At 36.1% G+C, this 20170-nt stretch overlaps 1 protein-coding gene across 2 annotated transcripts; it reads right to left on the reverse strand.

Moving 5' to 3' along the window:
• Positions 1-231: 231 nt before the first annotated feature.
• Positions 232-17801, reverse strand: Vmn2r34 (vomeronasal 2, receptor 34). 2 transcript variants are annotated; one of them, XM_017321891.1, is made up of 6 exons: positions 17605-17801; positions 14352-14643; positions 11798-12610; positions 10065-10292; positions 4093-4216; positions 232-986 (listed from the first exon to the last, which is right to left on the reverse strand). In XM_017321891.1, the coding sequence occupies exons 1-6, from the start codon at positions 17799-17801 to the stop codon at positions 232-234; spliced, it is 2409 nt and encodes an 802-aa protein (XP_017177380.1). The 2 variants fall into 2 exon arrangements, with proteins under 2 accessions (XP_017177380.1, NP_001098536.1); NM_001105066.1 differs by having other exon boundaries at positions 232-1136.
• Positions 17802-20170: the final 2369 nt, after the last annotated feature.

Here is a 20170-nt window from a genome sequence, read left to right on the forward strand (position 1 = left end):
TGAAGAATAAAATTGTAATAATTAGAGAGTTTAGTTCTCTGAGAGAAAATGAAGAAAGTGAATGAGTGCAAGATTTTATGGACACTGTAGGGAAGTTCAGTAGATATGATACTTGCTGATATCACTAGAGCAACCAGTGAGAGTGATTCTAAAACTAGACACATGCACTATAACCCAATATTTGGTGGGTATGTACCAACTTTACATTTGACAGAATTCCTAAATATTTGTTCAGAAATATGATTTTTCCCTGATCTTTTGGGTCGAATTTCTCTCTGGTCTCATTAAAATGATATAAATCTTGGGTACAAATATACATCCAAGGATCCCAGCACTGGATGCCAAGATGGAGAAGATCTCCACAGCAACCATGTGTTTGCCCTTGGTGCTATGGTAGACAGGGAGGAAGGTGACCCAGACACTACAGAACACTAGCATGCTGAAGGTCAAGAACTTGGCTTCATTGAATGTGTCAGGCAGATTCTTGGCCAAGAAAGCCACAGAGAAGTTTCCAAGTGCCAGGCAGGCCAAGTATCCTAGGATACAGTAGAATGCAGTAACTGAGCCCTTGTTGCACACAATGATGATGTGGCCATGGAGAGTGTGTTCATCAATATCAACAAAGGGAGGAGAAACTGCTAGCCAGATTGCACACAGAACACATTGGAGTAGGGAACATATGGGAATAATGTAGTTGGGTGTTCCTGATACCAGGAAGTTTCTCAATCTTCTTCCTGGGTCTGTGACTTTGAAAGCCAGAACCACAGTGACTGTTTTGGCCAGAACTGTGGAAACAGCCACAGTGAATACAATTCCAAATGTGATTTGCTGTAAGACACAGATGGCTCTGTTTGGAAGGCCAATGAAGAGAAAGGAGCACAGAAAACAGGACATGAGTGACATGAGTAATAGGTAGCTGAGGCTTCTGTTATTGGCCTTCACAATAGGAGTGTCATGATGCTTCACAAAGACACAAAGTACCACAGCTGTGAATGCAGAGAAACAGAAGGCCATTAAGGCAAGTGCCATCCCCAAGGGGTCTTCATAGCTTAGAAAGGTGACACCTTTCTGAATACATTTGTTCTGTTCTGTGTTGGCATATTGGTATTCTGGACAATTCACACATTGATCCATATCTGATTTCCAAAGGAAAGCTTAGTTAGGTCTGCTTAATAAATTTTATTGTCAAGGTATTTCAAGTAAGGGTAATGAAAGAAGCCTTGCAATGCTGCCCTTGATGCTGATATGTAATGTGAAGGATATTCCTGCCGAGCATTGCTTTCAATTCATAATGTTCGTGAAGATTTAAAGGAAATAAAAGAAAGCAAATTTTTTTTTGTCTAGTTAACGTTTTGTATCATTTATGATGTTATTAGAAAGGGGTTTGTGGGGTGTGGGGGGTGAGAGGGGAACCAAGCCCTGAGGACCAGCAAAAAGAATATAAATAGGCAACCTCAGGTAATAGGAGGGTGGGTAGACCCACCAAATTGCATCAGAGACTTGGGAGGTCAGAGATCTTAGATGAAATGTACTACAGTAGATAGAGGGAACTTAAAGAACCCACCTCCAATGGCAAGAGAGGACATCAAGCGATTGATGTGGTTTCCATCCCATAGTCACATCTCTGACCCATAATTGTTCCTGTCTGAATTCAAGGATGAAATGGAGAGGAGCCTGAGGAAAAGAAGGTCCAATGACAGTCCCAAAGTGGGATCTAGGTCAAAAGGAGGTCTTATGGCCTCACATTTTACTGAGGCCCTGGAGCACTCACAAAAAGGATCTATCATGACTTCCCTCCTAAATACAGTTATTTGCACCCAACCAATGTACAGAAGCAACTAATTCCTGATTTATGGAAGGCTGAAAGTAGTTGAGGATAAGGTAATCTTGCAGGCAGACCAACAGTCTCAATTAATCTTGACCCCAGATATCTCTCAAACAATGTACCACCAAACAGACACCAAACACCAGCTGATATGGGTCCCCCGATACAGTAAAGGGCTTCTGTGTCTGTGTTCATTCACAGAAGGTGCACCTAACCCTCAAAGACTGAAGGCCTGAGGGAGTTTAGAGGTCAGGTGGTGTGGGGCATTGGTCTATGCACAGATAGGCTGGTCTCCAGTCGAGGTGGGATTCAGTGATCATAATTTACCTACATAGGAGGGAAAGAGTTCTCTCATGGTCCTGGAACACTGGCTCTTGCCTAAGTTACCTTCCACTACAGCCCCCACAAGAGAAACAAGGCTAGAAGTCATGTAGGCAATATCCCAAGCTTTTGACCATCAGGCTAAACTCCTCCCCAGTTACCTAGCAACAGAAAAGATAGCATATTTTAAAAAGGGCTGATTGGCCACTCCTTGCCCTCTTTCTTTCTTTCTCACTCCTTTGTTCTCTTGCTCTTACTCTACTCTCACTTTCTCCCTCTATCTCTTTTTTTCTAGCCCCCCCTTCTCTCACCTACATTGTTTCTTTCCCCCGGCCTTTCTACAATAAAACTCTGAAAGCATAGACACTCTCTGATCATCAAGGCTGTTCTCACTCTTGCCAGCGTGGGAACCTGTCTTCCTTCTTCTCTCTCTCCCATAACCCCTGGGCTACAGGGTGTTGCCCAAGGGCCCCCAGGATGGGCTGCCCCTTGTCCATCCCCTGTTGAGTGAGTCAGAGGCTTGGATGCCCACCCAGAGCTGAATGGAAACTGTCTGGCAGCCCTCCCATGTCTGCCTGTCCAGGGCATAAGTGGAACTCTAGCAGGACATGGGTCTTCACTCCCCCCTCTTTTCCCAGGCCCCCTTTTAGTTCCCTTAAGGTGGTGTGGGGAGTGGGCTTTCAATGGGAAGACAGGTTGGGTTGGGGAGAAGGTGTGGGATGTAGAGTATTTAATCGGTGTATGGGGGGATGGAGAATGGAATATGAAATGTAAAAAATTAATAAAAAATAATGTTATCAGAAAGCTAAGATTTCCTAAGCCAGCTTTTTTGGTTCTATGTTAACATCAAGTAGATTATTTAATTCAGAGAAAATACATTCATAAACCACAACGTGGTTGGGTATATTTTATAAATACAAAACCCTATACTCACTGTTTTCTGAGATCACTGACTATTTTATGAATTCATTCCCTATGACACATTGAGACTCTGACTTCTACTGGGAAAAGATGTATAATAGCTACTGGAGAATTTACTAGCTCAAACTTGTTGACACAGAAACAACACAAAATTGAACAGGTAGTTTGTAAGTATATGTACATACTTATATGTGTGAGTTCATGTGAAGGTATATATTTCATTATTGTATTTAAGTGATTCCTGTCATAAGTCATAGGAAGAAGGCAGAATATGAGAGGAAATATAATGTTTATGTTTGAATAGCAGTAAATATTAATGAAATAAGCCCCAAGATGTTTCCTCATCTGGCAATCATTAATCAAAATTTCTGGTTATTGTTCATGATGTGCACTAATTTTAGCACTGAAGGAAAAATATCTCTGTAGATACTTTGTACTAAAAGATCCTTCACCTTAATTCCTTCTTCATATGGAAAGCTGAGCACTTTAATCCTTGCCTCACCTCCATTCTTATGAGAATCAAGGATGAAATCAGTGTTGAGAAACAAAATGAGCAAAATAACAGAGGGATCCTCTGGAAAGGGTGGTAACCCAGGTGGTTTGTGTTAAGCAATTATACTCCATTCTAAAATTGTAATCCCCAACATGGTAACAACATGAACAGTGATTGTAATTGCACTTAATTTCCAAGTCATTTCAGCGAATGTTGATGGGCTTCCATGGTTTTCAGAATTCTTATCTCCAACAATGCATTTGTGGACAGATATTATTTGATAAGTTGCCTAAGAGCCTAAGAAGTTGGATTAGCTATAAATAGAATATGTTGTTCTACCAGAGAATCTGATTTCAGATCACAGTACATATGACAGATATCTAAGAAGTAAATTTAAATTTATGACAGCAGTATTATTTGCTCATATGTGTACCTGTATATGTGTTATCCACTCCACACACTTAAGCAAATAGTGCAATAAAATATTTTATGGAATTTTTGTATTTAATTTATCAGAGCAGCAAACACTCACTTGTCTCATTAGAAATTTCATTTTCAGGGCAGGGGCTGCAAACAAAACAGCAGGCTGCCATTCCCTCCTTCCATAATCTTCTGAATCCAGGACTACAATCAGCACTGCACACAGAGGATGGCATCTGAGAAAATTAGACACATATTGATAATGAGTTTTAGAAGGTTATTTTATGTTTTAGGTTAGCACTTTAAGATTTCAATAAGCTCATTTTATTCACAGAATCTGGTTGACATTTATTTGCTTTTTTGTTTTTGTTTTGTGTGTGTGTGTGTGTGTGTGTGTGTGTGTGTGTGTGTGTGTGTGTGTGTTTTGAGGCAGGGTTTCTCTGTGTAGCCCTGGCTGTCCTGAAACTCACTTTGTGGAAAAGGCTGGCCTTAAACTCAGAAATCCACCTGCCTCTGCCTTCCAAGTGCTGGGATTAAAGGTGTGTGCCACCACTGCCAGGCCCCTGATTGACATTTTACAATGTCCATTATTTAATGGCCAGAAATGAATATTGGAAATGCGTTGAAAAAATATTGCATGGTATCTGAGTGTCTAGTAATTTAGGAAAAAAGTGCTGATATTGAGCTGTATGTGAAAACTACAGAATTTGCAACCTGACGTTTTTTAGTTAATTATTTTCAACTTGGTTCTAAGTGCTATGGACAGAGGAAACTTAATTGAAATATTCTCTCAGCCAACACTAGCCTGTCCTCATATCTTTGAAGCATTTTCTTCTTTGGTAATTGATGTAAGAATGTCCATCTTACTGTGGGCAGTTGAGACAGTACGTAGTGTTCTTTTAAGATCTTTTGGGAAAAAAAAAACAGCCTAAAGTAATGTTGGCAGTTTTTTTCATTAATGGGAGAATCAGAAAAATGTTTTGGGAAACTGATATTAAAAGATTTTGCCTTGTCTTATCACAAAGAAAATAATCTATTCTTTAGTTCCAGTTTCCTGATATCCACACTTGTCTCTCTATAACTATAAGCCATATGTCAAATCACACCTTCCTCCTCACTTTCCTTATCAAAGTTTAATTAAAGCAACAGAGAAGCAAGTTAGTATTTGAAGAAATTTGAAATATGAAAAATATGTCCTTTCAGTCACAGATAACAAATATGACCTCAAATAAATTACTGTTGCAAAGCTTGAGAAAATGTATATAAAAATAGTAGAGTATGCAGACACTGATTAAATATGGTTGGAGATGATAAATTATTCTGTAGCGACCTTGAATATGGAGTATCCCATGATGTCAAATAGCTCTGCAGTGGCTTCAAATATTGGAAAAAGCTGAATAAATATTAGATGGTTTAAAGTTAATTGAAGATTTGAAGAATTCTTTCTATATTTTTGATATTGTTGAAAGGGTCTTAAACTTTTCCATCAAAGATCAGAGTATATTTCCACCACCCATCATTCCTTCATTTTCTTTCTTTCTTCTTTCCTTTCCTTTCCTTTCCTTTCCTTTCCTTTCCTTTCCTTTCCTTTCCTTTCCTTTTCCTTTTCCTTTTCCTTTTCCTTTTCCTTTTCCTTTTCCTTTTCCTTTTCCTTTTCCTTTTCCTTTTCCTTTTCCTTTTCCTTTTCCTTTTCCTCTCCTCTCCTCTCCTCCCCTCCCCTCCCCTCCCCTCCCCTCCCCTCCCCTCCCCTCCCCTCCCCTCTTCCTTCCTTCCTTCCTTCCTTCCTTCCTTCCTTCTCTCCTTCCTTTCCTTCTTTCTTTCTTTTTTCTTTTTTTTTTGTTTTTCCAGACAGGGTTTCTCTATATAGCCCGGGCTGTCCTGGAACTCACTCTGTAAACCAGGCTTGCCTCGAACTCAGAAATCTGCCTGCCTCTGCCTCCCAAGTGCTGGGATTAAAGGGTTGTGCCACCACTCCTGGCTCCCATCTTTTTCTTTAACTGTATATTAACCCTTTGTTATATTTGAAAGACAATTTTGAGTTAGAGTATGGAAAGTCTGCGTACTTTTGTACTTTACGATAATTTATTTTAAGATAGTGTCTCCATAGCACACATGGCTGTTTTGGACTCACAATATAGTGTAGACTGGGAAGAAACAGACAGGGATTTTCAGATTTTGTCTCTAAAGTGCTTGGATGAAAACATGAATCACAAAACAACCTGGTATTATTTCTGACTTTCATAGATAAAATTACCTCTGCATGTATTTTAGTATTGTAAATAGTTTTGTGAAAGAAAATGTCCTAATATCAATATAGGGTCCTTCTGTTCAATCACTGTTTTTGATTCTTTATCTGTGAATTAATGTTGGAGTTGGCTAAGAGCCATTTCTGAAGGTTTTTTGAAAATAATGTAATTCTATATTTTGTCGTGTATTGCATTTAATAGAATGCGTATATTGAAGTATGCTTGCATCCCTGAAATAAATTCTCCCTTAGAGGAAGAAAACAGGGGGAGGGGAAAAATAGGAGAAGAATCAGGTATGGTAGAAGATGGAAGATGTGTACAGAGGTCAGGAAATTGAACAGAGGTGTATAGCAGTCAGGGATGGGGTTCTTTGGGTAGCAACCAGAAAGTCCCAGATGCCAGGAAATCAAGAGCATCCCAGGAACCCACAGGGATGACATTAGCTGAAATATCCCAGAATCGGGAGGAAGAGTCTGTTGATACCATATCCAGAGGTTAGGCATGGCCCCCCAGTTGAGGAATAGGGCCACCCACACATCCACAAAATTTAACCCAGAATTGTTCCTGTCTAATGGAAATAATTGGGCAAAGAGTAGAGCAGAGACAGAAGGAAAGGACACACAGAGACTACCCCACCTGGAGATCCATCCCAAATGCAGACACCACACCCAGGCACTATTGTAGATGGCAAGAAGTGTTTACAAACAGTAGTCTGATACAGCTGTCTCCTGAGAGGGTCTGCCAGATCCTGACCAATGCAGATATGGATGCTCACAGTCAACCATTGAACTGAGTACAGGGGCCCCAATGGACGTGTTAGGGGAAGGACTGAAGGAGTTAAAGTTTCCTATCTGGCATCAATGGGAGGGGAGTCCTTTGGCTCTGTGAAGGCTTGATGCCCCAGTGTAGAGGAATGCTTAGGTGCTGAGGAAGGAGTGGGTTATTGGGTGGGAGAGCATCCTCAAAGAAGCAGGGTAAGGGGGGATGGTATAGTGTCTTTGCGGAAGGGAAACATGGTAAAGGAGTAACATTTGAAATGTAAATAAATGAAATTTCCAATTTAAAAAATTGGAAAAAAAAGCCACAAATAGCAAAATCACAATAAAAATGGGAGTATAATTCATGGGTAGCTTCTAGCCTAACACATACTAGGTTCAATCTTCAACTCTAAGAATGTAATAAACAACAGTAAAATAAGAGCAGGTTTTTTTGTTTTGTTTTTTTTTTTTAGTTAAGGCTTTGTATGTCTTACTTTTATGAAGCCAAAGGCACTTGGGCAGTGGTGGCACACACCTTTAATCCTAGCACTTGGGAGGCAGAGGCAGGCAGATTTCTGATTTTGAGGCCATCATGGTCTACAGAATGTGTTCCATGACAGCCTGATAATAAAACTAGTTTTTTGTTTTGTTTTGTTTTGTTTTGATTTTTTTTGTTTTTGAGTTTTTTTTGGCTTTAGCCTCTTTTATACCAGTTGAACTTTAGGAATATGATTGCAAATTTTTCCCATAAATGCCCTGCTACATATCAGGCCCTATTCAAACCACAAAGGTAAAAAATAATAAATTTGTGTGTGTGTGTGTGTGTGTGTGTGTGTGTGTGTGTGTGTATTATTATATTAACTTGTTATTTACTTACTGTTTCTTCATATAAAATATGAAAGTATACTGTGATAAATGATCCTTATATTTTCATGCAGTGTGCCACATAGATACATATGATGGGTATCTAACACTCATTTATTGTCATGTAGTGCTTCCTATATATTTTATAAGTAGCACAGCTCTAAAAATAACAGTTTTCAGAGTAAATAATAAAGAGTTGACAAAAATCCAAAGTAGAAAAAAGAATGGGGAAGCCAGGATTATCAGAAGTTGTGGAGGTGTATTAACTCTGATTAGTTTGCAAGCAAAACTGAGAATCGGTCTCATCCCACAAACCTCAAGAAAACCTGTCTACAATAGATGGAATAGTCAAGTGGAATCAATGAGTTGGTCTCATTTGGGCTCAAATATCAATGTGATTGTATTTTCACACTTTTGCTCCCAAGTCCTGTGTACATTCAGTTTATATAAGATTAATTTCCAAGTAGGGAAACAGGGCTTTTGTGAGTCACAAAATTTTCCTACTGTCTCTTGTATTTGGTAACTATGTTATGGTTAATCATTGATAAAAGAAGATACCAACAGTGTTTGACTACCAGATTTTAGTGTTTTGGCTGGCTTTGAAAAGGACAGTCTATTTCAGGGTGCTTGTGTAGAATTCCCATTGATATATAACATCACTTTGTCCAAGGAATTCCTTTTGCAGTTTGACATTAATAGTTTATAGGCGCTTCTTCTCATGTTTATTCACATGCAAATGTGGAATAAATTATTTGTATCAGTAGTTCCAGATATTCTGATTATCGAATTGACAGTTTGAATTATATTTTCAAAAATAAAGTATTCATAGTACTAAAATGGGAATAACTGTCACTCAATTGTCTATCACTAACTCATGCTTCACTCACTACTATTCATATGAGGTATGATGTAGGATTTCATGGTCTTTTCACCTAGCTCAATTTCATATGTCTAATTACTATATTGTGTAATGAAAATTTTGTTCTATTATGATGGCTTAGTTTTGTTTAATCTTGTTTTATTTTATTATTCTCCCATAGAATCCTGTCATTTTCTAATGAGTGACAGAAAGTGGATATGATGAAAAAGGAAGGAAATAGGAATATTAACTATGATATATTTGCCAGTAGAACTGACAATTGTTCACATCCCAATAGAAGGAATGAAAACTGTAATTAGGATATATTATGTGAGAATAACAAGTTATTTTCAATAAATAAAACCATCAAAATTAAAAATAAATTCTTCCTGTTCTCAGAGAATGATCTTTCTGTTGTGTGTTGTGTTTTTTTGGTAGGTGTTTTTGTCAAGAATTATTCCACACATATCCATCAAATGTATTGTTCTTGAATGACCTGTGTTCCCTCTTATTAAACATTATACTGTTTTCCTCCATGATTTAATAAAGAAAAGTTCTCCTTTTATATATGATTGTGTCTTCATACCCTATTCAGGCAACTTAGGATTGTCTTAAAAATAAACCAGTTTTGTTGTCTTTGATTTCATTTAGAGAATGTTAACAAAAAAGTTAAATTATAACTGAAAATTATTTGTTGCTTTTGTCTGGTTGCTGTTATTGCTGTACTTGAGGTGTGTTAATAGCCTTTATTTTTTCTGTTGTTCTAGTGCTGTCTATAGGTTCCTTTGACCTTCTGATCATCTTATGTAAAAGAGTGAATGCATTCTTCAAATTTACTAAAAAGTGATGTTTCTATGAATATGATTTTCTGTAATTGTGTTCATTAATGAATGTGGTGAATGTTCTTTTATTATATGGTAAACATTTTTGGATATAATGACAAGGGTTAGCAATTATGACTATTGGTGTTTCATAACTGTAACATTAGCCTCTTCCATATCAATACCTGTTCCAGAAGTTTAAGGTAAGGGAGGAGATTACTGTTTCATTAGAGCAATTATGTGAAGAAAAATTTGTATAATTTAAAGGAAAGAATATCAAACAGTGATGAAAAACAGGTTTTTTAATTTATTAAATTTAAAAAAAGGTTCTGATATGAAAAAGGTATATTTTATGCATGTTTGAAATCTTCAAATAATTGGTAAAAATGTGAAAAATGAAAAGAAGAAATATCATACAGGAGACTAGAAATTGGTTCCTTATGTGACTAAATTGTTCCTTTCAATATGTTGCCGTGTATTCACCTGACACTGTTTACTGCTCTGTATTATAAACCAGTAAGCTAGCACACACTTACCTTTCTTCTTCCTGTGGCCAACTCAATCCTGTCTACATATAAGTGAGAGTGTCGACCATGTGGTAAATATGGGCTGAACTTTCCTAACTTCATCTTAATCCCAAGGTGTTGTGAGAGATTCACAAAGTGAACAATGTCATATTCATCCTGCATTATTACTCTTTGCTTCATAAACACTTTGTCCCCAGGAGGATTAGTGAAGTAAATCCTTCTTAGAAAGGAGTTTACCTAAAATAAAATCATTGCACTATAACATATATATCATTCCTTCAAGTCATAAAATTCATTCTGATTTCATAGCAAAGGCAAATGTATTTAAAGAAAGAAAGAGATGAATCACAACAAATGCAATTGCATAAATGAAATTATCACAATATTACAAGAATTTCAGTTTTCTCTGCAAAGAATACAATCACAAATAGAGAAAAATGCAGATCCAAACACAGGTATGCAACACACACGCAACACACACACACACACACACCGAACACAACAAACAATAACACAAATATACACACAGACACCGAGAGAGGCTCACATCTTTTCCAAGTCTCACATATAGCAGAGCTATACACTTATTTACAAACAAATATACGTACATGTTGACACACATATGTAAATATTCAGGCCTATAAATGACAATCATATCCACTCAAATAAAAACACAGAGATGCAATCACACAAAATAATACACTGGCACACTTACAACCACACACACAGACATACAGACACACACACACACACACACACACACACACACACACACACACACAGAGAGAGAGAGAGAGAGAGAGAGAGAGAGAGAGAGAGAGAGAGAGAGAGAGAGAGAGAGAGACTAAAAGCAAAACACAGGGAGAGGTATAAATATTTAAGGACCAGCCATGAACAATATGACATACAGAGATTTTTATACTCACACCTAAAGACAAAAAGGAAGCCAAAGACCTTGCCAAGTACAAAGAAATAGGCAGACACATACTTAGTAAAGAAGGTACAAATACATATAAGTACAAACACTTACAAAATACATACATTGTACACAATGAAACCTACTCTGACAAAACCCCAAAGAAACATACACACATATATAAACAAACACTTATAGAAAGAAATTCCTACATCGAAAAAATTGTTGCTCACTTCCACTTTCATACAGAGAGATAAACATATATGTTGAAAGTAACACAAATGTAAACACAGATACACAGAAAGAGTAGAAAATATACATATACACAGTGAGAAGCATACATTCACACATAAACACATTTCTACAGACAGAAATGAATACCAACACTATTTCTTGTTTAGTTACTCTCAGAAAGTCCAGAATGTACTCCAGAGCCTACACTCTTGGCAGAATCACTGGATAACACTAATGAAAATAATTACTCCAAATGATTTCCATATAATTGACAAATATAAATATAAACTCATCTTCTAATCATGGAGCAAATTAATGAGGAAAGACTGTTTATATCCAATATTGGAAGGGGCATGCTAATAGATATTTGTGTGCTCTGTATAAAACCACACATTTTCATTGCTAATCTGTGAATTCTTTTTCCAATCACATTCATAATAATCTATAGATTTGGTTTTGTTAAGGTAAAATGTTTGGAAACCTATCTATTTTGGAAAGTATTTCTTATTTCTTTAAGTCTGGTCATCTGAAAGACTCTAAACAACTATGCAAGTGAAGACAGCAAACATCCTCCAATAGAAGAAACTTTTACCTTCAAGCAGTGAGAACTGGCTCCTTTTCCATTGTCTATTGCCTGATTATCAGCCTGTTGCAGATTCATCTCATGGAGGGCATGGGCTATGGCATGCACAGCATTGTATATGTTATGACTATTCTCACTAAAGGTCATGTCAAACTTCTGTTCCATTAGCCAATCAAATGAGGCATTAGATGAATTGTTCTTCAGTATTTTACAGGTAGATGCTGAGTCTTCATAGTTAAAGTATTTCCAGTCTTGCATTACTAGATATAAATCTGTGTTTCTGAGATGGAACCATGTCTGTACAAAATTTTTAAAACCAGAAATCACGCCATGGTGGGGTAGAAAAGTAAGTGATCCATAGAATGTGCCATGACTTATGTCTGTCTTCCTGGTAGGGAAATTCAATTGTTTTGTGGTGATCCATATTCTCTGTAAAATGGGAGGTTCCCACATTCTGAAGATCAAATCAATGAAATTGTATGTTTCTCCATAAATGATAATAACATTTGTGGATGACATCACAATTTGGTTGTAGTACATTTCAGTATTTTGTGGAAATGAAACATCATCAACAGAGATCATTTTCACAAAGGCAAAGCAAATTTCCTTGTTTTCACTCTGTTTCTTCAACTCTAAAAGAAATTGGTTTCCTTGGTCATCATCTGGAATGACAAGGCCAATCCAGTTCCAGCTAAAGTAAAGTATGAAGGAGACCATTGCCAATGCTAGAGATGTGTCCTTTGGGGCCATCTGATAGAGATAGGGATATTGTTCATCATCACTGAAGATGGAGTGGAAAGGTCCATAGGTAAGCTGAAGGATCTACAACAAAGAGAGCAGCATGAGGTGTGGTACATGTGAAAACACTTGTAATCATATTTACCTGCAAACTGATGTTTGCCTGTGACTTTTTCTCTCATCTCGGATTCAAATGAGCAAACGTGGAAGCCTGGCACATCCACTTCTAATGGGAACAGCAAGCGTAGCTATTTGACAAAGATCTAACAAATGTATTCACATGTTATAATGACTGCCTTTCTGTCTTTCAGTTGTAGTCTTAATATCTGTGTTTCAAATGTTTGAAGGTATTTTTACACTTTTACAATTTGGGGATATTTGATGACTATTTTTTAAAAAGAATTTTATGCCATAATCCATAAATACTTCTAAGATTGAAGAGGAGAGTACTGTACATAATATCATAAAGCATTTGGAAGATATATTCTTATATTGTCCTACTTGACAGTAATATCGTACACTAGAGGTTGTGATTCACAGAAAGCTGCCAGAGATCTCCTTTTTAAATTTTGTTCTGAATTACTCTGGCAATATCTGTGTCTGTGCCTCCTCAGGAAACAGACAATAAGATCAAATTATTTGTAGAAATATAAACTAGATTTTGCAGCCTAAAAGTGTTAGCAGCAAATTTGATTAGAAAAACTCTTCTTACTATATACCCATGTAATTCTGGTGCAAAATAATTGGGATTGACAAGTTGTACATCTTGAGGAAAATATATAGAAATGAAGTTAGATTGAATGGTATTTTGTCCTCCTTAAAAAGTGTCTTATAATGATGCAAAAATCTTCATGTGGAAAAATATGGAAGAATGAGGTATTGGAACCCCATAATTCCTCCTTCTTAGAAAAGTTCACTTGTGAAGTTCTAATCTTGTATCTAATGATGTGGAAGCAAAAGAAAAAAGAAGATAAAACATAGCAATAAATTCTACAGAGTATATAAAATATTATATACTGATAATAATATACTAATTTAAATTAATTACATTGATAATATCATCATATTATTAAAGAGAATGACTTATTAAAGGTATAGCACTATGGGTGTGAAATGTTTGCCAGGGATCTAATGTCAATTTAAATTCTGACTTTTAATAGTTGGTCATACACTCACAGGTAGTCAAATGACTAACTCCACAGAATGGATTGGAGCTTTTCATCCTTTCTAGTACCACTGAAATGTCATGGGTTGCCCTATTAAGAATGGTATTTCATGCCTTTTCAAAAATAAAAATACTCCAGATAGTTAAAAGTTAGGTTACAGAGAAAATGTTGGTAAAATTTATTTCTGTTACATCATAGTTTATCTCTGATGACTAAACTTATTGCACCATCATAATTCTATTATTTCATAGTTTACCAATGATAATTTAATCTTATAACCAAGATAAAGATAAAACCTATCTGGGGACAGAAATAATATGCTCTATATTTTGGAACAGCATGAACACATCTCTGCTTGCTGAGATTGGTATAAATAATGAAACACTCTGACTGACAGTTAGTCTAGGTTGTAAGATACCTTCTATCACCATGCCAGACTCAATTCTCCATGGCCTCTTCTATTCTGTCTTGCTGGTATCTTTCTACTTCTTGTGGTAGCCCTTAGCAGAAGGCCTAACATGTTTCTGAATATTAAGTGTCCTGGGACTACCTAGATTGACATAAGCATAAGTCCAACCACATCCATTAACTTTCTTAATAGCTATCAAAGTCCCCCAAAGAAACATGATGTTAAGAATTCCTGGACAATGTTAACTCACACGTGGAGATAAGAAGCTGTTCATGTGCTTCCAGAAACCTAAAGATACCTCCCAATGGGGTCCTGTAAGCAGATAGGAACACATAGTCTCTTCATTACAGAAATAATTAGGGATAGGGCTTTCTTTTTTTTTACGAAATAAATATGGTGTAGGTATTACAGTTTTTCCATCACAACGGCCCAAAGTGTATCTTATAATCAAAGACATATTTGGTAAAAGATCAGGATTTCTGTTGATTTCATCCATTGCAAACACCAATGCCAAAGCATATTTGTGGTTTTTAGTTGTTTTTCTGTAAAAGAGTACAGTGTGTATTATGGACAGATGATTATACATGCACATTTGTACTCAATAGAAGCACTATGCTATACTGGAAGTTTCTGAATCTGACATCTAAAGACGGGAACAAATGGCTTTTGTTACAAGATTGGATTGACAGATGAACCTTGAAAATAGAAAGCACTTTAAAAGTTTATGACAGTGTTGGTCACATAAATAAGAGATGGTATTGATCTCATCCACAGAGATAATTTCCATTTTTGTTTTTGAGCGCTTGATCAGAAGGTAAAGAGAAAACCACAGATACTGACAAAACAGTAATTCTGATCATGTCTTAATTTTGAAATTATTGAGCAATAAATAAATTTGTTATTAGAGCCACTGAGTTCATGATATTTTCTCATGAAATTAACTGAATTGGTTAAGGAAATGAAACCATAGCCAGGAGTGTTGTCACCCGCCTTTAATCCCAGCACTTGGGATGCAGAAGCAGGTGGATTTCTTAGTTTGAGGCCAGCCTGGTCTACAAAGTGAGTTCCCAGACAGCCAGAGCTATATAGAGAAACCCTGTCTCATAAAAAAAAAAAAAGAAAAGAAAAGAAAAGAAAAGAAAGGAAGGAAGGAAGGAAGGAAGGAAGGAAGGAAGGAAGGAAGGAAGGGAGGGAGGGAGGGAGGGAGGAAAGAAGAAAGAAGAAAGAAAGAAAGAAAGAAAGAAAGGAAGAAAGAAAGAAAGAAAGAAAGAAAGAAAGAAAGAAAGAAAGAAAGAAAGAAAGAAAGAAATGAAACCATGATTTATCAATGCATAATGGTCTCTCTCTCCAGCAACATTTGATTCCTGTACTTATAATCACTTACAATTAGTGGCCAAAATTCTTGACACATCCCTTAATATCTATCCTCATGCTGTTACTTTTTCAATCTTTTATTGAAATAAAATATTTTCTAAAGATTTATTTTAATTAAATTCAAATATCAAACACAAATTTGGAAATTGATACATGTCAATATTTAAGTTTGTATGTATTTGAGCAAGGACTATTTAGGTTATAAGATTGCAATACATCCAAATGTTCTACAAGATACTTTCCTGTAGACTATCCTCAATTCAAATGCACAGTTATGCTGCAGTGACAGGTGTTTAGTTCAGAGATTGAGGGCTTGTCCCACCACTGATATATCATTCTCCTACTTCCTATTTACAAAGTAATGCGATATATTAACTCTGGGTATTTTATTCATTATAAATTAATTTCTAGTAAACATCTTTGACAACCTTTGTCATTACACTAAAACAGTACTAGTATCCTACTGAGAACTCGGAAAATAAGAAATTATCTGTGATATTTGTATATGTCAGTATTATATGCTTATAATATAGACGAGATTTTTTGTGTAAATTTATGGAATATATTCATTGGGTTTTTTTTTTAATTAAAAGTGGACCACTAGACCAAGGGAATGGAATAATACCATATTGGTTTTGTTTATGTTTTTGAAAAAAATAATATCTCCTGTTTTATCTTGTCATTTCATATAATTTTATCAATAAACACTATATGTAAACCTGCATATTTAATGATTAGAATGAAGTAAATACAATCAGTCTCTCACTAAAAGTTATACAACTATTGTGTTTTCATTCTATACCCTATAAAATAGGTCATTTTAGAATATTCTTTATTACCACACACACACACACATACAAATCTCAAAGGTTTACTAATATACAAAATAAATTTGAGAATAGACGTTGTGCAATGCTCCAACTACAACCTATAACTGAAATTTAAGAAACATCAGTTACTTAAGATGTCTGTGTAGCCTAGTAGTCTAAAGGGCTGTGTTTTAAAACAATGATCAGCAATTCACAAAAATTGGTATTGATACCATGTCGGTAACCTGTGCACTAATATTTACTAAAATTATTGAAATAAGTCACACGAGATTTAGATATTTTAAAAGGGTAAGAGATTAACCAACACATACATGAATGGAAAAGACATTTTTCTTAAATAATGACAAAAATAACTAATAGAAAGCTCCTGTATCACTGTCCTCAAACGTTCCAACTCTCTATCCCACAATACAATTGTCACCCATGCCAGTGACAAGGTACATAAGCAGTCACCAATGTTATTGATAGTCTGCCTATTCAAAGAATGTAATCATATCATTGGATTCCATATGTTCCAAATATGGTTTACTCTAAAGAGAGAGTGCCCAATTGAACTTTGCAAAACAAAAAAGCCAGTGATTGTACATAAATAGTGTGAAGTACGAAGCCACAGTGCTTTTGGATTTTATCTTTTAAAACACTTCGCTCTCTTGACCCCTAATGAGCTAAATATTCCTTGCTCATATACATACAAAGATATCCATCAAGGCATTCATATGAAGTAGGAATTTCTGAGTGTAAGTATCTTCTCTTTCCAAATCTAATGAAGTTTTAGAAGTCGATAAGTGACGACATGCAATGAATTTGAGACAGTAAGTTTGTATGTATGTAAAATTTTTGACAACTATATGTACCATGAATATTACTGGAACCAGAATATGCTCTAGGAGCAACACACTTATGGAAGGACTGTCAGCAGAATTTATGACCATTTATTTGCATGTACTTGGGATAAAACATAATGAAATATTACAGGATCAATTTCAATAAGTCAATTTTTCCTAGAGTGCAATATAAACTGTCAAAAGGCAGGCTTTATGTTAAAGATCAATGTAGATATTTCTTTATTCCTAAGCTTCCAACCTTTAAATCAGAAGCCACCTGGAAGAAAACCAAAACCTCCACTGGATTAATTAAATGGAGAATATAGGATTAAATCCGTAAAGGAATTAAGGTTGTTTCTTGGAGTTCAGACTTAGCACCAGGACAGAAGACTCAAGAATTTGCCTAATCTTCATCCTCAGAGCATTCAAGAAATATTGATGTTCTGATTTCAATTTAAAATACAAATTTACTTACAGAACATTAAGAGTCTTGTTGAAATAATCATTTTCAATGGGTGTCTGAACTGCTGCCAGGATGAAAGCACAAGATAATCCCAAATATTCATCCATTATTTCATCCAAATTTATTCTCCAAAAGCACCTGGGATCAATGAAATTGGCCATGAGAAGTGTAATATTAAGGAGGAAGAAGACTTCCATGAAAATGAACATCTTTTTCCTGCCTTAAACCTGGGCAGTGTGGATTGTGAAGTGCCATGCATATCAGCACATCAGATTTCTACCAGCTTTTATTTCTTTAGGCAAAGGAGATGTTTATTGCATATTCATGATTCATTTTATTTTCAGGTTTCTCCTGAGCCCTGGAAGAAACTTAAATACTTTCTTCCCTGGGGCTCCCCAACTGGTATCCACAGCCCATGGAATAAACACGTGTAGGTAAATACTTAGGAGGATAATTCATTCTTAGGCTCCATTGTATCACACATGTTTTGAATCCATGGAAGGAAACCCCCCCCTTTTTTTCAAATTTGGTTCTTGGAAAGTTTCAACAATCTGATTATGTGACCACAGTTAGAAATGATGTCAATGGATTGAATCAGATTCGTAGTGACACATCCAGTACTAGCAAATCTGGAGCTACTGAGGACATAGAGGACACTGTATTACACAGTCCAAGTCATGCAGATGCAGTTTCATGTTTACAGTCACTGAGATCCACAGACCATGTAGAGTGTGGAGTATGTCACAGACGTGATAGATAAGAATATCTAAACAAGACCTGTGCTTCCATTATCTTGAGAATCTATAAACAGATCAAATTCCAAGTATAGGTACTCCAGCTCTATCTGAAATCATACATTTCTTCACATATCCACAGTTAATTTACATGGTGATGATTGAGTTTTAAAGGCTTACCAAGACCCAGTAAATATGCCATGCTTTGTTCTTTATTTCCAATAAAACAAAACGTCACCCTACCTTCTAAAAATTAATTAGTAATGAAAAATTCATATTATTATTTGAATTCCAAAACATTATTTCCCTCCCATGTGCTCAATTTTTTTGGACTTAATAGCTTAGGCCGACCTATCTATCTATCTATCTATCTATCTATCTATCTATCTATCTATCTATCTATCTATCTATCTATATTGTTTTCCTACATTGTTTTTTGGCAGTTTACATTGAGGTAGTCACTGTTAAGGAATCTTATTTACAAATATCTATTAAACATTTTAGAAACAAATAGTGACTGTGACGGGACACTGGTTCAATGTGTAAACTTTTCCTATACATTCTTTCTACCCATGTATATTTGGTTGCACTCTAGAGTCAACAGTGACAATCTGAGAGTTTACTGAATATTGTCCACTCATGAACCTGTTTCATTGAATTTGGACTGGAAACAGGCAAGAGTTTATATAGGCAGTTCATCAGTTTGGGCAATTTGCCCCATTTTATGTTTGAATGACACAAACAAGTTTAGTGTTTTGCATTGTATATTTCTGCATTATGTAAAAGTCACTGTTTTTCCTGTGTATGACTTCTGAATCTCTGCTAAATTCAGAGTACACAGAGTTGTATCTAGAGGAATGAATGATAATGAAGCACTCTTTCATAAGAATAAAGTGGAGGGCTAGGCGTGGTGGTGCACACCTTTAATCCTAGCAGTCTGGAGGCAGAGGGAGGCAGGTTTCTGAGTTCAAGGCCAGCCTGGTCTACAAAGTGAGTTCCAGTAGAGCCAAGGCTATCTATACAGAGAAGCTCTGTCTGGAATAACCAAAAAAAAAAAAAAAAGAAAAAAAAAGGAAATTTCTTTTTCAAGTATGCAAATGAAATTTTAAGTAGTTCAGAATGGGTAATTGTTTTGTTTAATTATCATTTCCCAAATTGTATCTTATATCTTGGGTGTTCTAAGTTTCTGGGCTAATATCCACTTATCAATGACTACACATTGTGTGAGTTCTTTTGTGATTGGGTTACCTCACTCAGAATGATGCCCTCCAGGTCCATCCATTTGCCTAGGAATTTCATAAATTCATTCTTTTTAATAGCTGAGTAGTACTCCATTGTGTAAATGTATCACATTTTCTGTATCCATTTCTCTGTTGAGGGGCATCTGGGTTCCTTCCAGCTTCTGGCTATTATAAATATGGCTGCTATGAACATAGTGGAGCATGTGTCCTTCTTACCGGTTGGAACATCTTCTGGATATATACCCAGGAGAGATATTGCAAGATCCTCTGGTAGTACTATGTCCAATTTTCTGAGGAACCGCCAGACTGATTCCAGAGGGTTGTACAGGCTTGCAACAATGGAAGAGTCTTCCTCTTTCCCCACATCCTGGCCAGCATCTGCTGTCACCTGCATTTTTAATCTTAACCATTCTGACTAGTCTGAGGTGGGATCTCAAGGTTGTTTTGATTTGCATTTCCCTGATGATTAAGGGTGCTGAACATTTTTTCATGTGCTCCTCAGCCATTCGGTATTCCTCAGGTGATAATTCTCTGTTTAGCTCTGAGCCCCATTTTTTAATTTGTGAAACACATGAAACTCAAAAAGAACGAAGACCAATGTGT

The sequence above is a fragment of the Mus musculus genome, chromosome 7 (genome assembly GCF_000001635.26).
Source record: "Mus musculus strain C57BL/6J chromosome 7, GRCm38.p6 C57BL/6J".
NCBI classification, from domain to species: Eukaryota; Metazoa; Chordata; class Mammalia; order Rodentia; family Muridae; genus Mus; species Mus musculus.